The sequence below is a fragment of the Juglans regia genome, chromosome 2, assembly GCF_001411555.2.
Source record: "Juglans regia cultivar Chandler chromosome 2, Walnut 2.0, whole genome shotgun sequence".
Classification (NCBI taxonomy): Eukaryota; Viridiplantae; Streptophyta; class Magnoliopsida; order Fagales; family Juglandaceae; genus Juglans; species Juglans regia.
The window spans coordinates 978,599-1,000,141 of record NC_049902.1 but is presented as its reverse complement, the minus strand read 5'-3'; the positions used below and the strand labels follow the sequence as shown (position 1 = coordinate 1,000,141).

The following is a 21,543-nucleotide window of genomic DNA, read 5'->3' as shown; positions in this document are numbered from 1 at the left end:
ATCTTATATTATTTTATTATCATATAATGAAAAAATGACTATTCTAATGTAGAAACTTATATGAATGTAATAGTTAAATACTAAATTCATTTTGTATTTATTAAAAATATACTTTAACTTTAACTAATCCAACGAAAGTTCTCTTATAGCAACTAAACATAAGAGCACAGAAAGTCTCCGAGAAAATGCAAGACCACCTTTCATTTCATTATTTTAGATAGATAGAAGTTAAAAATAAATAAAAATAAAGCATCGCTTTCTGTTTTGACTTCGAAAGACCCGCAACCAAATTCATTCAACCGATTACATTGGTTTATAGCACTAGTATTGATTTTTCTACGTGTATATATAAAATTACATTATTTAAAAATTAATTTTACATATAAAAAAAAAACTCATATATTGGATTATGTATCTTTAAATAAAATAATAATAAAATATTATTTTTTTTTTTTTTACAATTAACATCACTGCAAATTCTATCATTTAGCATCTACTAAAATTTTTTTCTTAAAATTTTATCTATTGGTGAAGAGAGAGAGAGGGGGAGGAGAGAGATAAATGTAATAAAGTAAGATTTAGAAAATGAACAGTATATCTTAAAATTTGTAGAAATATTGTTCATAGTTATGCAAATTTTGAGATATGCATAATCCAATGCAATCTAATTTAAGGTCATATTATATAAATATATAGATGCATATGCACTATACAGATACATAATCCAATGCTAATATTTACACGGTGTCTCGTTTTACTTGCATCACTTTCTTGATAGTACACTATAAAGTAGCTAGGATTGAATATTAAACATTTAATTAAATGGAGTAGAGTATAGAGTTAGAATTTAAAAGCAGAAGAAGTCAAATCTCTATTATGATACTATGTAAAATCACAACTTATCTTAAAAATTTAAACTAATGAAAAGAGTAAGACTTTATTATTTATTTATTTTATATCTGAACAAATATATTTGGCTTGTTTTATAAAAGTAATCCTCATTTAAAATAAAATTGTAAAAAAACTATACACTTCTCAATTTCAATTAGAGAGAGAGAGAGAGAGAGAGTTAAATGCTAGCCTAAGTTAGCAAGGGTTCTTTTTGACACAATCGCAACGAAACGCAACACGATTTTTGTAGCTTTCATGTTCTTTTCCAATGCAATCGTGATTCTGTCAACAGTGGTTACTCCAACAGAGGTCTCTGAAACCGAAACTAAACAAATTCCCTTGCATTTGTTGAGTAGTTCTCTTCCCCCCCGCCACCTTCCGTGGGAATAAATAGATTTGCACTGTTTGGCTAATCTTTGAATTTGGATGTGATGCCATTGAGATTCCCAGAATCTTTGAATTTGGATGTGATGCCATTGAGAATCCCAGAATTATACGACTTTAAACTACTTTTCGGGTCTCCTTCTTATTGGTTACTTACCCATTAAAGAAAAAGGAGAGCTTTTTTTGTGATGTTTGTTTGGGAACGTAGCACTTCTAGTTCTCTTTAAGAATTAACAGTGAGCTCCTTGTCTATCTTTAAGAATCAAAGCAGAGAATTCGATACATCAAACACTGATTATCTTTCATGGGGTGTCCAAAAGTCCATACAAAGCTGTAGTGATAAAAATATGAACTTGATTCCTCTGGGCGGCTCAGAATGATTATCTTCCATATTATTAACCATAATCTATTGGAAAGGGAGGAAAGAGATGGTGCATATAACTTTCTTATTTATTTTGTAATGGCGACATCAATTGCATTAATAATGCTGGAACATTTTTCTTGTCAATCATATAAAGGAAATCAAGCAAATTCCTTCAATCAAGCATCAGACCAAGGAGGCAGATTCTCAGCCTTGAATCAAGCTCGTATCACCATATTTAATTCCTGTATAATATTCTGTAACAGCTAGCTTTATTCTTTCTTAAAATAGTTTCTGCAAATGTGTATTTATTTAGTGATCAACTATTGTAATTTGTGTGTGAATATTTTCCAAATACAGTAGTAAATCATTCTGTGCAAACACTTGTACTTCTCATAATCTTATCATAGTATCATCCGAGCCACCCTCCCACGAGAATTCGGTCCCCACCTCTGAAAATACTTGCAACCCAGTCTCAAACCCACCATCCCCAATCGATATTCCTCTCATCGCACTCAATATTACTGCTCAAATAAATGAAAAACTCACACCGTCAACCTTCCCTCAATGGCGTGCCCAGTTTGAAGCTCTTCTTATTGGCTATAATCTACTTGATTATGTCACCGGTGATAATCCATGCCCTCCCCTCACTGATTCCTCCATTTCCAATCTCCATAAAACCTACTGGGTAAGACAAGATAAACTTATTCTTAGTGCTATCTTGGCTTTTACTACCACCACAATCACTCCATTTATTTCCGCTGCCAAAACATCTCACCAAGCATGGACCAAACTGCACACTCTGTATGCGAGTAAATCCCGGACTAGGGCAATGCAATTAAAGGAGGAGCTTACTATGATCAAGAAAGGAAATAACTCGGTTCAAGAGTACCTACATATTGTTAAAGCTCTTGCCGATGAAATCTCTCTGATTGATCACCCCATTTCCGAAGATGATCTCACTTTGTACATCCTCAATGGACTGGGAAGCGACTTTCGCGAAATCGCCGCACCCATTCGTGCTCGGGAAAAGCCACTCATGTTCGAGGAACTTCACGATCTACTTGTTGGACACGACGCATATCTTCGTCGACTTGATGCCACCACTCAACAATTGGTAGCCTCCGCCAACTACACGAATCGCCGCTCCGGATCTTCATCTGGTGCACATAGCTTCAAGAGTTCTTCCAAACAAGGGGCTGGTCGTCAAAATGGTTTCTCAAAACCTGATTATACCTCAGGCCCGTCTAGCGGCCCAAAAGACAACAAAATTTTTTTTAAGCCCAATGGTCACCGAAGGTATACACCCAAATGCCAGATATGTGATGAAGTGGGTCACACGGCCAAAAATTGTCCCCGGTTTCAACGTGCTGAGCCCACTGTCAACTATGTCACTACTTCCCCTGCCACGGACACCAAATGGCTGCTTGATTCAGGGGCTTCACACAATATTATTGGTGACCTGGCAAATCTATCAGTCCACTATGAATATGACGGTACTGATGAAGTTGTCATAGGTGAAGGTTCAGGTTTGCATGTTTCACACATTGGTTCACTGGTTCTTCATTCACCTAATCGAACTTTTCATTTTAAAGACACTCTTTGTGTTCCCAATATCTGCAAAAATCTCATTTCCGTGCATCATTTCACCAACCAAAATAATATTTTTGTTGAATTTCACCCCTTGTTTTTCCTTGTTAAGGATCAGATCACGGAGGCGGTTCTACTAAAAGGTGAATGTGAAAATGGTGTCTACACCTTCCCGGAATCCATGGTGAAAGCTTCATCAAAAATGGTTGCAAACGTGCATGAACGAACCTCTATAGATGGATGGCACTGGCGTCTTGGACATCCCTCTCAAAAAATTGTTCATCATCTTGTTACCAATTTTTCTCTTCCAATAATGCAAGAAGGGCCTAGCTCTAGTCTTTGTACCTCTTGTTCTATCAATAAAGCACACAAACAACCTTTTTGATCCAATAGTCTTCAAAGTCATCCACCTCTTGATTTAATTTACACCGATGTTTGGGATCCCTCACATACTATTGGTATTGATGGATCACGATACTATTTGATTTTTGTTGATCACTTCTCCAAATATATTTGGTTCTATCCTATGGAAACCAAATCTAGAGTTAGTGCTATTTTTCCAAAATTCAAACATCTTGTTGAAAATCGTTTTCAATCAAAAATCAAAAGTATTTATTCGGATAATGGTGGTGAATTTATTGCCTTAAAAAATTATTTTTCCATTCATGGCATAAGTCATTACACCACCGCCCCTCATACACCACAACAAAATGGTGTCTCCGAGCGTCGTCATCGTCATTTGGTCGAAACAGGTCTTACTCTTTTAACTGATGCCTCTTTATCATTATCCTTTTGGCCCCATGCTTTTTCCACCGCAGCCTATCTTATAAATCGCCAACCCACATCCATTTTACATAACAAATCTCCATTTGAGGCCCTGTTTCATCAGCCACCGAACTACCTCAAACTCAAAAAATTCGGATGTCTATGTTACCACTACACCAAGCCATATAACTCAAACAAGCTCCAACCCAAAGCTGTTCCCTGTCTTTTCCTGGGCTTTTCTTCAACCCATAACGCTTATAAGTGCTTTGACCCGAAAGCCCATAAGCTCTACTTGTCTCGCCACGTTGTGTTTGATGAGAATCAAACTCATCCTCATTTTCGTTCTGCAGAAACAGAGTCTCTCGTGCAAACCCACTCGTCCGCAACACCCAGGTCATCCACTCTTGTGTCGTCTCTGCCGGAACCACCGCCAGCACCAACGGGAACCGACACCATTTTCGCATCATCTACTGGTAATCAATCTCTCCACACTTCCTCTAATTTTCGAGATGATTCTCTTTCACATGATTGCCCTAATTCTTCTTCCTTACATGAGCATGCATCTTCTTCCTCCGATTCACGCACCACTCAAGTCACACAAATCACCACTGTTCCTGATGACTCTCACTTGGCCTCAAATCTTGACAATACCAACCGCACCCACACAATGACCACTCAGTCAATGAATAATATTCACAAACCTAAACAGTTCAACTCTGTCACCAAGCACCCTCTCCAACCATGTATTGAACCTACTTGTGTGGGACAAGCAATCCGTGAACCTCACTGGAGACAAGCCATGTCAAATGAACTCACTGCCCTCATGCGGCACAGTACCTGGGAACTAGTTTTCCCACCCCCAAACTGTAACCCCGTGAGATGTAAATGGGTTTTTCGTGTCAAACGAAACTCAGATGGGACGGTTGATCGCTTTAAAGCGAGGCTTGTTGCCAAAGGTTTCAACCAACGTGAGGGGCTAGACTACAAAGAAACTTTCAGTCCAGTAGTGAAACCTGCTACTATTAGAACTGTCCTGACAGTGGCTGTGATGCAAGGGTGGTCCTTGAGACAATTAGACGTAAACAATACTTTTCTGCACTTTGAGTTAACTGAGACAGTGTACATGGTACAACCACCGGGATTTAAAGATGCTACTCATCCAAATCATGTGTGCAAGTTAAAGAAGGCCATTTATGGCCTCAAACAGGCTCCAAGAGCTTGGTATTCAGCTCTCAAATCTGCCATTCTGGGTCTTGGTTTTCAAAACTCAAGATCTGACTCATCTCTTTTTATCTACAACAAGGATTCCATTATATGCTATTTATTAGTCTATGTGGATGATTTGGTACTTACTGGTAATGATAAACATTTTGTGGATGAAATCATTCAACAACTTGGTGGTCGTTTCTCCTTAAAGGACTTGGGGCAGTTACATTTTTTCTTGGGAATGGAGGTCATTCCCACAACATCTGGTATTTTCTTGTCTCAACATAAGTACATCCGTGATCTTTTATCCAAAACAAACATGGCTGGAGCTAAAGATGTGTCTACTCCTCTATCAACCAGCATTTCTCTCCAATTAGTTGATGGCACATCTTCCACTGACAGTACCGAGTTTAGAAGTGTTGTTGGAGCACTTCAGTACTTGTCTCTCACTTGCCCAGACATCTCCTTCTCAGTAAATAAACTTTCACAGTTTATGCACAAACCAACGGTGACACATTGGACAGCTGCCAAGCGACTTCTTCGCTATTTGAAGCACACTATTTTTCATGGTATTCATATCAGAAAAAATTCCAGTTTTGATCTCTCTACTTATTCTGATGCGGATTGGGCCGGAAACTATGATGATCGGACCTCAACCTCAGCCTATATCAGTTTTCTTGGTAAAAATCCAATCTCTTGGAGTTCAAAAAAACAAAGGGCAGTAGCACGATCATCCACTGAAGCCGAGTATCGAGCCCTTGCAAATGCAGCTTCCGAAACTACCTGGCTCATCTCATTATTCAAAGAACTTGGCTTACCACTCAGACGACAACCAAAGCTGTTCTGTGATAACTTGGGAGCTACCCATCTCAGTTTCAACCCTGTCCAACACTCTCGCATGAAACACATTCAGATTGATCTTCATTTTGTTCGAGATATGGTTCAACGGGGGCTTCTCGATGTTCATCATGTTAACACCCAGGACCAGCTAGCTGATCTTCTTACCAAAGCTCTTTCACGGCAACGAACTGAAATTCTAAGGAACAAGATTGGTCTGGCCGATGGCAGCTCAATCTTGCGGGGGCGTATAAAGGAAATCACGCAAATTCCTTCAATCAAGCATCAGACCAAGGAGGCAGATTCTCAGCCTTGAATCAAGCTCGTATCACCATATTTAATTCCTGCATAATATTCTGTAACAGCTAGCTTTATTCTTTCTTAAAATAGTTTCTGCAAATGTGTATTTATTTGGTGATCAACTATTGTAATTTGTGTGTGAATATTTTCCAAATACAGCAGTAAATCATTCTGTGCAAACACTTGTACTTCTCATAATCTTATCAAATCATACAGCAATAAATCACATTAAGCTAATGTGGTGGGTTCACAGCCATCGTGTACACAGGCCAACACATCCCTGTAGTCCCTGGAAATGGTGAAGGAATCATAAACCTTTCCATCACTGCTCTTTTTGTACTCGAACAGAAGGGATGAGTGATTGAATGCAGTCAGTTTGACAAAGCCAAAGTCAAGATCTCTGTAAACACTCCAATTGGGCTGAACTGGCCCAAATTCTGATAAGTGGCTCCCTCCCCCTCCAACAACTATGTGGATTGTTCCATTCACTGTGCCCGAGTAGTGAGATCTTTCTTTATTCACACACTGATTCTGCATCACCCACATAATCTTTAAGTGATCAAAACTTTTGTGTGAAGTATCTTTAACAGAAAGGGCCTGCCCTTTGATTGAATAACCATTTGGCAATACTGGAAATATAAATGAAATAAATAAATTTTTATTCAAAACATGGGAAGATTTCTATTATTCCTAACCTGGTAAATGGGGCATGTTCTCTCGTAGTTATGGATGTGGCCAAAGAATGCAATGTCTACTTTGTACTTCTGCCAGAGCTTTTGCAAGCTTTCCCTTCCCATGGGCTCCCCAAACGAGCCATCCTGCCATTGTGTGGAGGAATAACCAAGCACACGATGAGCAGCAAAGATCAACCATGGCTGTTTTTGTCTATCGGCTGATGCGAGACAGTTCTCTATGAATCTGTACTGTTCAGAACCCTCCCTCCAATCATGTTCGCTGTCGGCTATACAGAAGTGGAACATGCCATAATCTGTTGAATACCTGTAATGACCAATCAACAAGATTTTCAAAAGGGAAGTTTGGACATGTCAGTGTGGGATTTAGCAAGCAGACCAATTCAAAATGAAACTTGTAAAAATGGTCCTTTACAGAAGCAGAAATAAGTAACATACTGGGAATTATCATAAGCCAGTGCAGAAGATTTTATTAACTAAGTAACATACTGGCACATTTTGGCATGCTCTAAAAATTCTTGCAGACAGTAACCTTGTAGACAATACTCTAAATACTCTGTAAAATTGAGCTATCAAAGCCTGAATCTCAACTCCCCCCTGATCACTAACATTTACCGTTTATCTTTCTGAACTCTTTCTTCTAATGGCACCTTTAATAACTCTAAGAGGGAATTCACAGTACTAATAAAAAATTAATAACTCAAAGAAGAGTCGATATTATTTACCAAAACTTGGCTCTGTTCTCAGCAGGAACATAAAACATGGTCTCGGCAAGGACACCACATTCACCACCTGAATCATTAGAGTCATAGAAGGATCCTGTCCCTGGTACATCTCGTTCATGATTGCCACTGCAGGAGTACTACATGTGAGTTCCAACCAATATAACCAAAATATGCTTCAAACATAACTATACATGCAATGCAGCAAGCATCCGAACCTTGCAATCATATATGGTACTGTTGATGCAATGTGCTCGACCTGTGATGTGAACTGGTCCCACTGCGATATGTATCCATTTGCATAGGTGATGTCTCCAATGTGAAAAACTATGTCGATGTTATCCAAGTCTTTGATGAGTTGATCGGTGGTATTGAGTGACCCTGGCTGATAATTACTGTACTCATTAGAACCATCACGTTCAGCCTGCAACACATGGGAACAAAGTGTAAATATCTTATTTTAAATTTAGGAAAATGTATAATATCTACCTAGAAAGCTACAAATTTACTGGTGACAACTTTTATTGTCCATTCAACATTCTTTTGGTAGTTGATACTTGCTAGGGAATACACTTTACAATGAGAACTGGGAAAAACAAAGGAATAAAATCAATGAACCTTTCTAAGATCCATTGACACCAAAGGAAGAGGAACCGCTGGTAAGAAGAGATTTGGAGAAGCAACTATAGCCTATAGGACATATGTGCTTAACAGTTGCTAGGAATTCATCTTCTCAAATTGCATAGGAAAGAATTGTTGCACTAAATCACAATTACACTGAATAGTTTCTTTAATCATAGCTCTTTTTACTTTCATTAATAAATTGGTTAGGCATGCTTAGGAAGACATTGCTCAATGCTTGATGCATTTCTTCCACCAATAATACAGTATTAGTTTGTTACAGTAGTAGGAAAGAAAAGATCAATTCATTGACTTTCGAAACATATGTAAAGAGAATTTCTCGATTATTATTTTGATAACCAAAAATTATCATTCATTATTGTAATCAGATTCCATTAGATCAATAAATAAAGAATGAAAGGAGATGGAATGATGGAAACAAGATTCATGCTATATAGAAGCCTCACACTCTGCACATCATTTAAAAAACATGTAATTTTATTTTTTTATCCTTATATTTCATATTTTCCTATTTCATGAAATATAGAGTAAAATGGTAAAATTACATATTTTTAAGTGGTATGTAGGAGTGTGGGACTTATGTTTAAAATTTTTCAAGAAGTAAAGGTTTACTACCAGAAGGTACTCATTTATCAAACTTTCTATAACTTCTAATACTACTACCTTTCCCATGTCACCAAATATTACAACACGCTGTAATGAGTCCTGCCCTGGATATGGCGATGACTTGAAATAATAAGATTTGCTCCAGATATAAGAACCATTAAATAACCTATGGCCAAGCTTATAAGTGTACCTGAATAACCATCATCATAAGAGCCTCAAGAACAATAATCTAAGCACTTCCACAACATAAAGGTTATTGGTTAAGGTACTTACAGTGAGTTTGGCCACAATTCTTTTAAGAAACTTGTATGGATGAAACCGGGATCACGCCAACCAACTGTCCGTGCCGGTGGAGCTGCAGAATGGAGAGAGCCTAAATTCGTTATTACATTGATTTAGTGTCATTTTCATATTCTTGGGTCAATTTTTTCCCTGTTTAGGTCCACAAAGAAGTTCAAATGCTTCTCCTAGTTTCTTCCTATAGTTTCTCAAGTTTTCTGTATTTAAGTAAAATTTGGTAGTTTCTATGTGTTTCTTTCACATTCTACCCCGACCTTCCAAATTTCTCCTGAACAGTTGGCCAAACAGTAGTCTTCAGGAGGGATATACAATAGAATCTTGACAGAGTCAATTCCCAACTCATGCCGTGAGAAGTTTCATCTATTTAGATATTATGAAAATCGCTCGAGTATTAATCCACAATAATATTCTTCCTTCCTTCCTTGCTAGCTTTCTTTTGTTTCCCTGTTCTCATATTTAATTTTTATCAATCACTGAGGGATGAGATCCTGATTAAGGAATAGTAGTATCATATAAAAAGCATAGCACGTCAGGATTTACAACATGATATGCTTACAATAGCTTGCTAGCCGAACAGGGTTTTCATGTGAAAGTAACCGATCAAGCAACTTAAAAATAAAAGGGTACAGCCTTGTCAAAGTAGCATAATTAGAGGAGAACATGGTTCATACCACACATGGAATTTCGACTAAAAGTCAATGTTCCAGCAGGCGATTGAGATTGAGATTCTCCCTTTAGACCCCACTCAACAAACGGCATAGCCTCAATAACGTTATAGCCACTGGTCCAGGTTACTGTCATCTGAATGATAGCAGAACAATGTTTTATGGACATGTGAGTGCTCATATTCTTAAGTCCAGAACCATAAAGTACACAAAACATTGCTACATTACATCAGACAACTTTGGCTTCCACAATAAAACTAACACTTAGGGCCCATTTGGATACAAAGGTCTCATCTCATCTAATTTCAACTAATAATATACTACTATTCACAAACCATCTCAACTCATCTCATCTCATCTCACTATCCAAACGGGCCCTTAGTGATAATCCATATTATATATAATATTCTATCAATAATTTAGGTAGGCTTAGTAATTAATATCCATGAACAGAAAAGACATAATGAACTTACCTCATTCCAAGACTTCCCTTGGGAGAGGCGAGGATAGAGAGGTGCCTTTGGATTCACAAAAGCTATAGTATTTGATACTGCCAACAATTTTGGCTGCAATACAGCAATACAAGCTTAGTCAACACTTGAAGTGTCCTTTGCTTTGCTGAATAATTTAGGCTTGAGAATTAGAAGAAAGTCAGTAATTTGCCCAGTACAGCACAAGTTCCATGTGAGAAATATGTAGCACAATGAAGCTTTGAACAATAAGAATATAATTGATTACAAATCACTAAAACGGCAGACAGATAAAGAATTACATTTGACAAACCGCCTGAGAATAATGCAAATGAGAAATCTGACCGCTGATTGATCAATCGAAATTTCAAAGATGCTTTCCCTGTCTTTGTATAATCGGCAGTGGAATCATTGGCAAACTTGTACTGAAAATTCAAACCACCATTAATTAGTCTGAGAAAAAGTTAATTTTAAATGGTTAAAAATTGAATCGAGTTAGCATAGGATATATTGCAATAACAAATACCTTTATTGGAGCTGAGCATATATATGGAGTCTGCTGTCTTGGTTCATCATCGGATGGGCAGGTAGATGAGCTGTCATTATAGGATCATTTTATTTTATTTTTCAATCCACAGGCTCCAAGATATGGATTAACAAAAATCCTAAAATGAGAACTTATCAATATGAACTGTAACGAGCACGATTATGGTCCTATAAAACATTCAGAAATGATTGCTAATGGATGAAGCGACACCAAGTATTAAGGCTTACAATTACTTTCCGAGTTTAGTATTATTTTTTGAATTCTAGTACTCCAAACAGTCAAACTATGTAAGAAAGAACATGAGGGAACTTCATAAGAGGTACAAAGGCAAACATTACTTGAACTTTGCTGGAGAAAAGACAGCGACCCAATCATCTTCAGAGGGGCCAGGACTGTCAATTTTCACGGTTATCCACTGAGAATCTTCCCCCTGTGTGTAAAAAATCAATCAGATAATGGTTACTACATAGATGTTGGTGTCTTGCACAGTAAACAGGTACGTGGGACTTGCTTCAGCTTTGTCTCAATTCCATTAATAATTACAGACGAATGAATGGCCACTATACCAACATGAGATAGTACCCCATTAGTGATTAATCGATTGAGTTTATAGATAAATCGCTTTCATACGTTAGCAGCTTTCAAAATCTCTTTATTTCCCATCCTTTCAAAACGAACCAAACAAGGACTTTCAGAAGTCAACAAAGTAAACCTCTTTAAACCCAAAAATGAAAAGAAGAAGAAGAAGTAGTTTCTGTTACCTTGATGCCGAGAAGGACCGGTTCAGCTTTAATGGAGGCATTATCGTGAATGGCGTAGAGGGCCCTATGGATGGCGATCTTGGACAGTGGCTGCTCGCCAACTCCATGTCCTCCTACATGAATTGCAACACAACGCACTAGCAACAACAAAACCAAGGGAACTCTCAGGAATGACACCAGTCTCTCCATTGTATAAAACTACCAAAGCATGATTCATCCAACACTGAGAATCATTGTGTATATAAAGAAGCCGGCCATGGCCGTCTCTGACCCCTCCCTCACTATATTTTTTGTCAATCTGCGGTGTACCTAGAAAGTCCCCTCGACTATTCGTGCCAAGTGAGAATTTATTGAGAAATACTTGGGTGGGTCTCGTATTTTTTGTCATTTTAAAATAATAGTCACTTTCTTAATTATTAAATAAATATAAAATTAACACTAGTATTAACAGTACTAAGCAAGTACACTCTGGAGTCTTCTCTCTCAACCGTCTGCTGAAGGGCGATTGAAAGGTGGAGTTTGTTAGTCTGTTTTTTCCCGCGTCAGTGGGAGGAAAAGTGTGGAGTTAGACTCACTACGGTGGGTTGCAGAGGAGAAATGGAGGAAATAGAGGAGGTTTGGAGTCGACTAAGGCTTAATGAAGAAGAAAATACTCCTATTGAAGTAAATGCAGGGGAGGATGAGAGTATCAGGAGAAGGGGAGAAAGAAGTTTGGTGGGGAAAATATGTTCGTCGAGAGGGATCGGAAAAGAAATAGTAAAGGCGACATTGGAGAAGATATGGAGGGTGGGGAAACCTCTGGATTTTGAAGAGATTGGTTTCAATTGCTTTGCTATTACCCTAGCAAGTGCGAGAGACAAATCGAGAGTACTGGACGGGTGCCCCTGGCTTTTTGATAATTTCCTGTTTGTGCTAAAGGTTTATAATGGGGAAACTCAAACTAACCTAATAGACTTTGATTCTGCGGAACTCTGGGTTCAAATGAATAATTTGCCTTTGGGATATATGAATAAATGGATGGGGGAGCAGATTGGGTCTTCGATTGGAAGGGTGAAAGAAATTGATGTTAATGATGATGGAATGGCATGGGGCCGTTATTTGAGAGTGAAGATTGAGTGTAATCTGAGGGCTCCTTTGGCCAGGGGAAGAACTGTCAATATTTCGGGAGGGAAGATTTGGGTGCCTTTTCAATATGAAAAGTTATCAAAACTGTGTTTCACTTGTGGATGCATTGTTCATGGGAAAGATGGTTGTACTGGGAGAGGGGATGGGGAAGGAGCACAATATGGGACCTGGTTGAGAGCTAAGGTGGTGAATCGAAAACATTATGAGAAAAAGAGGAATATTAACCGAGAGGAAAAAAGTTCTGAGGAGGTAGAGGAAGAGAGGGTGGATGGCATGAAAGGGGAGGGACGTAAGAAGAGGCAGGAGCCTATAATTTTCTCTAAGGAAGTTATTACTAAGGCAGATGAGGAGGAGGATGAGAGTTTGGATAGGGGAGAATCATTTGTTAGTGGAAGGATTGGGTCAATAAGGCTAGAGGAGGGGGAGGTCTCAGTTCCAAAGTTGAACTCCAACTCTTCTCGGGCTGATCAACTGCTAGAGGCAGATCCAACCTCTAATGTCAAAGGTCAATCAAAGGAGCGAAAGAGGAGCTGGAAAAGGAGAGCAAGGGAAAAGGATCAGGCTAGTTTGGTATGTCTCTCAAACCTTAACTATAAACATTTTTTGATTGATGAAGTTGATGAAAGGGCGATGACTGTGGGAGGAAAGAAGGCAAGAATGAATGAGGGTGCAGAGCCTGTGGAGGATCTCTGTGAGGTGGTGGCTGTGATGCAGCCCCACCAGGCATTATGAAAATCATCAGTTGGAACTGCCGAGGGCTTGGGAACCCTCGGACAGTTCAAGATCTTCACCTGTTGGTGAAGGATAAGCAGCCTGATGTGGTTTTCCTGATGGAAACCAAGGTGAAAGGAGGCAGGTTGGAGAGGTTGAAGGGTATGTTACATATGGATGGCTGTGTCAGTGTGGATCCATTGGGAAGAAGGGGGGCATTAGCTTTGTTCTGGAAGTATGAGGAGGAGGTGGAGTTAGTAAATTTCTCACAATGGCACATAAGTGTTTTGATAAGGAAGAAAGGAGAAAGGGGTGAGTGGTTTTTTACAGGATTTTATGGACACCCGGAAGTGAGTAAAAGGAAGCTCTCGTGGGATTTACTGAATAAAATAAGGCCTTCAAACCAGGCTGCCTGGTGTGTTGCTGGAGATTTTAATGAAGTTCTTACACAAGCAGAGAAATGGGGAGGAAACCAGAGAAGTGAAGTTCAAATGACTCATTTTCGTGAGGCCTTAGAGAGTAACAGTCTGTTTGATTTGGGTTGTCAGGGTGGTTTCTTTACCTGGAGCAATAGACACACTGACAGTTCTTATACAAAAGAAAGATTGGACCGATGTGTGGCAAATAACCTTTGGAGGGCTTTATTTAAGGAGATTAGGGTGGAGGGACTTGCAGGGAGAAGTTCTGATCACTTACCTATCCTGTTATCAATGATGGGAATAGAGGAAAGACAAGGGAGAAGGTATTTTCCTTTTAGGTTTGAGGCAAGCTGGATAAAAGAAGAGGGTTGTGAGCAGCTGGTAAGACAAGGTTGGAACAGAGAGGGCAGAATTGCAGATCCTATAAAGAGAGTGAAAGGTCTTTTAGAGGCTTGCAGGAGGGATTTAGTGGGTTGGTTCAAAAAAAAAGACAGAGAAAGAGTTAAAGATATAGATATGCTCACGAAAAGAATTCAAGAGGAGCAGGATAAAGAAGGGCCACAGAATGTAGAGGTTCTCAGATCCCTTCAAAAAAATGTGGGGTCTTTACTAGAGCAAGAGGATTTGAAATGGAAGCAACGAGCAAAACAGAAGTGGCATTGCATGGGAGATAAGAACACAAAGTTCTTCCATGCATGTGCTAACCAGAGAAGAAAAAAGAACAAGATTTTGTCTGTGTTGGATTCAGAGTCAAATCTGAGATTGGATCAAAGAGGGATTGCTGAAACTTTTAGATCCCATTTTTCTGAGATATATACTACTGCTGCCCCTTCAAGCAGCATCATTGATTCTTGCTTAAATGCTGTTAAGGGCAGAGTTACTGAAGATATGAACAATTACCTGCAGCTATCTTTTACAAGGGAGGAAGTGTTAGAAGCTTTAAAGATGATGGGCCCTCTAAAGTCCCCAAGACCTGATGGTTATGGGGCATGTTTTTTTCAGACTTATTGGGGTATTGTTGGGGATGATGTATGTGAGGTTGCATTGAATTTTTTAAATGGGGGAAGGATGGATAGTGGACTGAATCATACCTTTGTTGCCCTTATCCCAAAGGTTAAAGAGCCAAAAACAGTAAATGATTTCAGACCTATTAGTCTTTGCAATGTGATGTATAAAGTCATTGCAAAGTCTCTTGCAAATAGGTTGAAGAGAGTGCTAGGGGATGTTATCTCGAGAAACCAAAGTGCTTTTGTCCCTAAAAGGCTTATTACTGACAATATCATAGTTGCATATGAAGTTTTGCATTTTATGAAAACTAGGCAAAATGATAAGGTGGGAAGTATGGCCCTAAAGCTAGATATTTCTAAGGCATATGACAAAGTAGAGTGGTCTTTTCTCAAGGAGGTTATGAGGAAGCTTGGGTTTTGTGAGAAATGGGTGATGTTGATAATGGATTGTGTGTCTACTGTTTCCTATGCAGTGTTGACAAATGGGAGCCCGGGTGAGTTGATTAAGCCTACAAGGGGTCTGAGGCAGGGAGATCCACTCTCTCCCTACCTTTTTTTGTTGTGTGCTGAGGGGTTGAGTGCTATGCTCAATCGGGCAGAAGAACAGAAGGTATTAAAAGGTGTGGCAGTGGCTAGAGGTGGTACAAGAGTGACTCACCTTTTGTTTGCAGATGATTGTATTATTTTTGCAAAGCAAGCTGGTCTGAATGGAGGACAATTATGAGTATCCTGGAGTTATATGAGAAGGCCTCGGGGCAAAGTCTGAATAAGAAGAAGACCACTGTTTTTTTCAATCCTAATGCAAAGTCAGCTGTGAGGGAAGGTGTGTTAAAGGAACTTGGGGCAAAACTGATTACAAACTGTGAGAAGTATTTAGGTCTACCAATTATGGTTGGCAGGTCACGATACAATTCCTTTAGAGGTATAAAGGATAGGGTGTGGCAGAAGGTGAATAACTGGAAGAACAAGTTTTTATCTCCTGCTGGGAAAGAGGTTCTATTGAAAGCAGTTATCCAAGCTATTCCTAATTACTATATGAATGTTTTCAGGTTACCTAGAAAACTTTGTAAGGAAGTTGCTGCGGTTATGGCAAAATACTGGTGGGGTTTTAAGGAGAATAACAAAAAAATTCAGTGGAAAAGTTGGTCAAAAATGGGTGTGTCAAAGGCTGAGGGGGGTTTGGGATTTAGAGAGCTAGAAAGCTTTAATACTGCTTTGCTAGCCAAACAATGTTGGAGATTGTTCACAAATCCTCAGTCATTGGCTGCTTTGGTTCTGAAAGATAAATACTTCCGACATTCTGAGGTATTGCATGCAAGGTTAGGCCAAAGACCTTCTCTGATCTGGAAGAGTTTATGGAGCTCTTTGGAACTTCTCAAGGCAGGTCTGGTTTGGAGAGTTGGTACTGGTCAGAATATAAAGGTTTGGGGCGACAAATGGATCCCAACCTTGTTAACAAACTACATTCAATCTCCTGTTGCTGTTCTTAGCAGAGAGGCGAGAGTTAGTGAATTCATTGACTCCAATCGTAGGGAATGGAAGGAAGTTCTCATAAGGGAGGTTCTTAATGAGGATGAAGCTTTGGTTGTGTGCAGCTTGCCTTTGAGTAAATCTGGTATGCTTGACAAACAGATTTGGGGAGCAACAAAAGATGGGCTGTTTAGTGTGAGAAGTGCCTATTATTTAGAGGTGGGAAGGAAGATGAGGGAAAAAGGGGAACAGTCTGAAGGGGCAAAGTTTGATTGGAAGAAGATTTGGAGCTTAAATGTGTCGGGAGTAGTCAAAGTTTTCCTTTGGAAAGCTCTAAATGATTGTTTACCAACTAGAAGGAATTTGTTCAAGAGGAAAGTGGTGGACAATCCTTGCTGCCCTGTGTGTGAATCAGAGATGGAGTCTATAACTCATGCTGTATGGAGTTGTCAAGGAGCAATGGATGTCTGGGCTGAGCAGAAGAGTCCCCTGTAGAAATGGTCGAGTGAGGAGCTGCAGCTTACTGAGTTATGGGATATGTGCTTTAAAAAGTTACTCAAAGGGGAGCTGGAGTTGGTGGCAGTGATGATGAGGGGGGTATGGCTGAGAAGAAATAATCTTATTTTTGAAAAAAAGTTTGCTAGCCCTGGTGCAATTCTTGGACAAGCTGCAGCAACATTAGAGGATTTCCAGATGGCTCAGGTATCAGTGAAGGGAATGGATGAGGTTTCTGCAGTAGGAAGAAGAGGTAGTAAATGGAAGGCCCCACAATGTGATCAGGTGAAAGTTAACTAGGATGCTGGCTTAAATCAGAAGGAAGGTATTATGGGAACTGGTATTGTGGCAAGGAATGATAAGGGGGAGGTTATGGTATCCCTGTGCAGTTCGAAGAGAGGTCACCACAGTCCAATAGTTGCTGAAATAAAAGCTCTGTGGAGAGCAATGAAACTATGTGCAGATTTGCATATGGATAGAGTTGTTTTCGAGGGAGATTAGTGGTTGTAAAGGCAGTTAATAGTAAAGAGGAAAGTTGGGAATGGTTTGGTCAAATGATTGAAGATGTGAAAGGAGTATTGAAGAATAGACCAAGTTGGACAGTACATCATACGTTTAGAGAATGTAATCAAGCTGCACATAAGTTTGCAAAGATGTCGCTTTCTATAGTTGAGGAAAAAATCTGGAAGGAGAGTGTTCCACCAGAAATTCATAGTATTGTTTTACAGGAAAGTTTGTATACAGATAATTCATAAGTAATACAAAGGAGGTTTTTATTTCAAAAAAAATAAATAAATATAAAATTAAAATATATAAAATATCAAAATAAATAGATAAATAAAATAGAAAAATTAATATATTTTTTTAATTACTTTCATGGTTCAGGAGAGCGTGCATGTTCACATGCTTTGTTGTCTGATAGTTCAAGAGCTACGGGCTACGTGCGTGGTGAGAAATGATTTATAAAAATCTTAAACTAATTACATTGAAGATCACGTTCAGAAAACAATACGACTTTCTCGTTAATTTGATAAAACGGCACAGTCAACTTATTCTTTTTTATTATTATTTTTAATTAATTTGATATTATTAAGCTGATATTATAAGATGTATTTTATGCTTCTGTTTTGAGTTAAACGGCTGGGCTTGACTTTCTCTATTACCAGTTCACACGCAGCCAAACACAATATAAGAAGAGAAATGATTTTTACAAATTATTATTGAAATTATATATTATAAGTCCCTTTTTTAATTTATTCTTGCTGAATCAAATTATTATGAGTAATCTCTTAAGATGGCACCTCTTTCTAATTTTACGATGATTCTTTTCAACTAAACGATTTGTTTTTCCTTTGTCCACAAAATGATTTCGCATGCAAATTGAACGGCAATAGGACACTTCCAGGAAAATAAAATAAATAATTTAATTTTTTAAAATTTTAAAATAAAAATAATATTAAAAATATATATTTTATTCAACTTTTAATTTTTATCTCAATTTATATCATTTCATCTCATCTCACCTGTAAAAATAAATAAACTCGCATCACTTTTTTTTTTACGTATACTTTGAGCTAAGAAAATAGGACCGGTTTCTTGGGCTTGGGCCAATAAATCACAAACCATCTTTCCACCTAAGCCCAAATATCCTCACAAATGACAAATAGAACTTATGATTAAAGTAGCTATAAGTGACAAATAAAATATAATTATAAACATAAATATTAGAGAGAGAGAGATTTTGATGCTCTAATTCTCTCCAGCCGAACAAGAATGCTGGAGATCGGAGAACCAATCCCATGATCATTTATTCATTAACAAGCTGAAAAATCTTGAAAAGAAGAAAACTTTAGATCAATAATAGTTGTGTAAAATACATATTTTATTTGCATAATCTCCAAAATTGATTGATCGTCATTAAAAACAAAAGAATCGAACATACCATATTAATGTTTAGTGTTAATGAAGAAGTATCGTAAATGTTCTCTTTAACTTATCTAAATTATGTAAGTCTAGAAAACTTCTCAGAAAGAAATGTCAGGATTAATTTGGAACTAGATTACTTACAGCCAGTAATCCAAAAATACAAAAATTCATATGCCAATTTTAATGTCACCCACGTCAAGCTGAGCAGCAATTTCTTCCAAATGTTTCTTGACGCTCATATCAATCAGCTTGGAGCCAGCATTCCCATACCTGACGGTGAACCCGGCCACCAAGCTCGGGTCAATTAGGGTCTTGATCCTCACGTTCTTTGCCCCAGTTAGCTTTTGCACCTGCTTTGCGATCTGGGCCAAGTGCTGCGACTCCAGCTGCACCACCGAGCTCACCACCGCCAGCTCTGTGTCGGTCAACTTGTTGTAAACCACCTCGAACTCCTTCACGATCTCCTGAATAAGGTCGATTCTCTTGCCGTCCACTAGGATGTTGAGAAAGTTGGTCGTGTGGGGCTGGAGGCCTGACGACGCCGATATTTCGTCAAGCACCTTGCGCTTCTTCTCCTCGTCGATGGTGGGGTTGACGAAGAATTCGTACACCTGCGGGTCCGAGAAAATCTTCTCGATCTTCTCGATGTCTGCGCTGGTCGTGTCGAGGGTGTTGTTAGACTTCGAGACGTCGGCGAGAGCCAAGGCGTAGCTGCCGGCTGCTGCGGAAGACATTTTGGCGCCGCCCTTACTGTTAGAAACGAAGATTCTCAATTTGAGTCTGAGAGATGGGAATGCGGTGGAGAAAGAGAGGATGTGGGTTAGGGTTCTTGGGTTTCTAGCGGACACTGGAGATTTGGGGGATTGGAGGGAGATAGGGGTGTGTTGGAGGACGGCCATGGCTGTTGGTGGCGGAATGCTTTGGCTGAGCCGGTGGGTGGAGGAAGTGTATTGGGGGGTTTTGGACCTCTGGTGTTGAAACGGACGGAGAGGATTGGAAGGAGTTCGGTCACATACGTGGCTAAAATATGAGATTAGCATCTTAAATTATTAGGAGCAGCGTAGCCCCTTATCTACAAAAGATAAGGAATTGACACGCGTACGCATTTCAATGTGTCGGAGATTTTGATTAAGGAGATTCATGGTATTCCAGGAAAAAAAAAAAAAAAAAAAAAAAAAAAAGGCTCATATTAAGAAGAAGTGAGATTTATTATTATAAAATTAATTTTTTTTATATAAATATTATATATTTTTTTTAATTTTTTTAAATAATTATATAATACTTATGTATTTATAATTGTAATTATCATTACTCAAATTTAAAATTGCCCAACAATAAAATGCTATTAACGTAGTTTTATCCCTGAGAGAGTCACCAAATAGAAAAAAAAATTTCAAACATTTTTTTTAAACTCATTAAAAATTTTCAAAAAATAAAAATCAAAATCACAAATTCATTAAAAAAATATTTACTTAACCAAAAAAAAAAAAAACTCAATCGGTCGGTGACCACCATTTGTGAGATAAGCATTTTCCTTTCGGGTTTTATTTTTTGAAATCTTGGCTAAAATAGGCCGGCCATTTTGTTAAATTTTCTTTTCAAAAGTTTTTCGAGCCCTACTGGGGTAACTGCTAAGGACAAATTAGAGTAGTGCTAGCACGAGAAGGGTCTCTATAAGGACAAAAAATATTTTCTTTTTTTTTTTTCTTTTTTTTTAAATATTTAAAAAATATTTTTTTAATAATTAAATAAATAAATAAATAATTATCGAATCCAATCGAGACCTAACTTTCAATGAAAGTAGCCCTTTTCCACAAATTAACATCAAACGTGTCAACTTTATTGAATGTCAAAAGTTCAATAATTACCATGTAAGTTTATCCAAAATAATATTGTAATGGCTAACTTATGGCTCCATGTTTTGACACATATATTGGGTAAACCATAATGGGATGTGACAGATGATGTGCAGCTCATGACCACGTCTTTTTTATATTTTTTCAAATAATTTGTATAAATTTTAAATAGACCAACTATATACATGCTCTTGAAAAAATGTAAACCCTATCTAAAAAATTGTAAAAAAATTATTATTTATTAATAAAACTTATTCTTTTATAAAAAAAAAATTTATATAAAACTTGTTTATTTAAAATTTATATCTAAGGTTACCCTACTTGACGTATAGCTCTGCGGCTGTTGGTAGTATGGTCTTCAGTCACGTTAAAAGACAGCACCAAGTACTTGAGAGCATGTCGTTCCTGACTTCCCTTTATATGTTTGTGATATGAAATTGTGGAAAAATATCTTCTCCAATAAAAAAGAGATGGTTATATTAAGTGTATCCGAATGAAAAGAATAGGATTTTGGACCTCGAGTGAAAATAAATAAATATATAAACTAGGTCTTATAGTATTGTTGGGTTTTGTGAATTCTGGTTTGTTGTTATCGCAGTCTGATTTGATGACCCGGCCCTGTCATGTAATGTTGTGCAAAATACATACATCAATGATGACAAATGAAATAAAAATAAGTACGATTAAACACACAACGCACAATATACATAGTTAGACAAATTGCCTATATTCACAAAACTGTAGAAATCTTATTAGCCAGAAGAGATTACAATCACTCAATATCAACTCACACTC

General features: G+C 38.0%; 2 protein-coding genes across 3 annotated transcripts; both read right to left on the bottom strand.

The window, feature by feature from the left end:
• Nucleotides 1-1,681: 1,681 nt before the first annotated feature.
• Nucleotides 1,682-12,060, bottom strand: LOC108995096 (probable inactive purple acid phosphatase 27). 2 transcript variants are annotated; one of them, XM_018970686.2, is made up of 13 exons: nucleotides 11,740-12,060; nucleotides 11,317-11,408; nucleotides 10,958-11,027; nucleotides 10,734-10,856; nucleotides 10,435-10,527; nucleotides 9,968-10,097; nucleotides 9,270-9,351; nucleotides 9,054-9,186; nucleotides 7,967-8,172; nucleotides 7,752-7,877; nucleotides 7,030-7,333; nucleotides 6,542-6,865; nucleotides 1,682-1,782 (listed from the first exon to the last, which is right to left on the bottom strand). In XM_018970686.2, the coding sequence occupies exons 1-12, from the start codon at nucleotides 11,926-11,928 to the stop codon at nucleotides 6,563-6,565; spliced, it is 1,851 nt and encodes a 616-aa protein (XP_018826231.2). In that variant the 5' UTR covers nucleotides 11,929-12,060; the 3' UTR covers nucleotides 1,682-1,782; nucleotides 6,542-6,562. The 2 variants fall into 2 exon arrangements, with proteins under 2 accessions (XP_018826231.2, XP_018826175.2); XM_018970630.2 differs by lacking the exon at nucleotides 1,682-1,782 and having other exon boundaries at nucleotides 6,451-6,865.
• Nucleotides 12,061-18,883: 6,823 nt separating this feature from the next.
• LOC108995257 (ATP synthase delta chain, chloroplastic-like) lies at nucleotides 18,884-19,930 on the bottom strand. Its single transcript, XM_018970787.2, has one exon. The coding sequence runs from the start codon at nucleotides 19,789-19,791 to the stop codon at nucleotides 19,060-19,062; it is 732 nt and encodes a 243-aa protein (XP_018826332.1). The 5' UTR covers nucleotides 19,792-19,930; the 3' UTR covers nucleotides 18,884-19,059.
• Between the last annotated feature and the right edge of the window lie 1,613 nt (nucleotides 19,931-21,543).

Excerpts from the sequence above, each read along its gene's own strand:
- LOC108995096 (XM_018970686.2), bottom strand. The coding sequence starts at position 11,928 with ATGGAGAGACTGGTGTCATTCCTGAGAGTTCCCTTGGTTTTGTTGTTG. Across the intron at positions 11,409-11,739 it reads CGGTCCTTCTCGGCATCAAG|GGGGAAGATTCTCAGTGGAT; the intron begins GTAACAGAAACT and ends TTTTACACACAG. Across the intron at positions 10,857-10,957 it reads TATGCTCAGCTCCAATAAAG|TACAAGTTTGCCAATGATTC; the intron begins GTATTTGTTATT and ends TTGAATTTTCAG.
- LOC108995257 (XM_018970787.2), bottom strand. The coding sequence starts at position 19,791 with ATGGCCGTCCTCCAACACACCCCTATCTCCCTCCAATCCCCCAAATCT.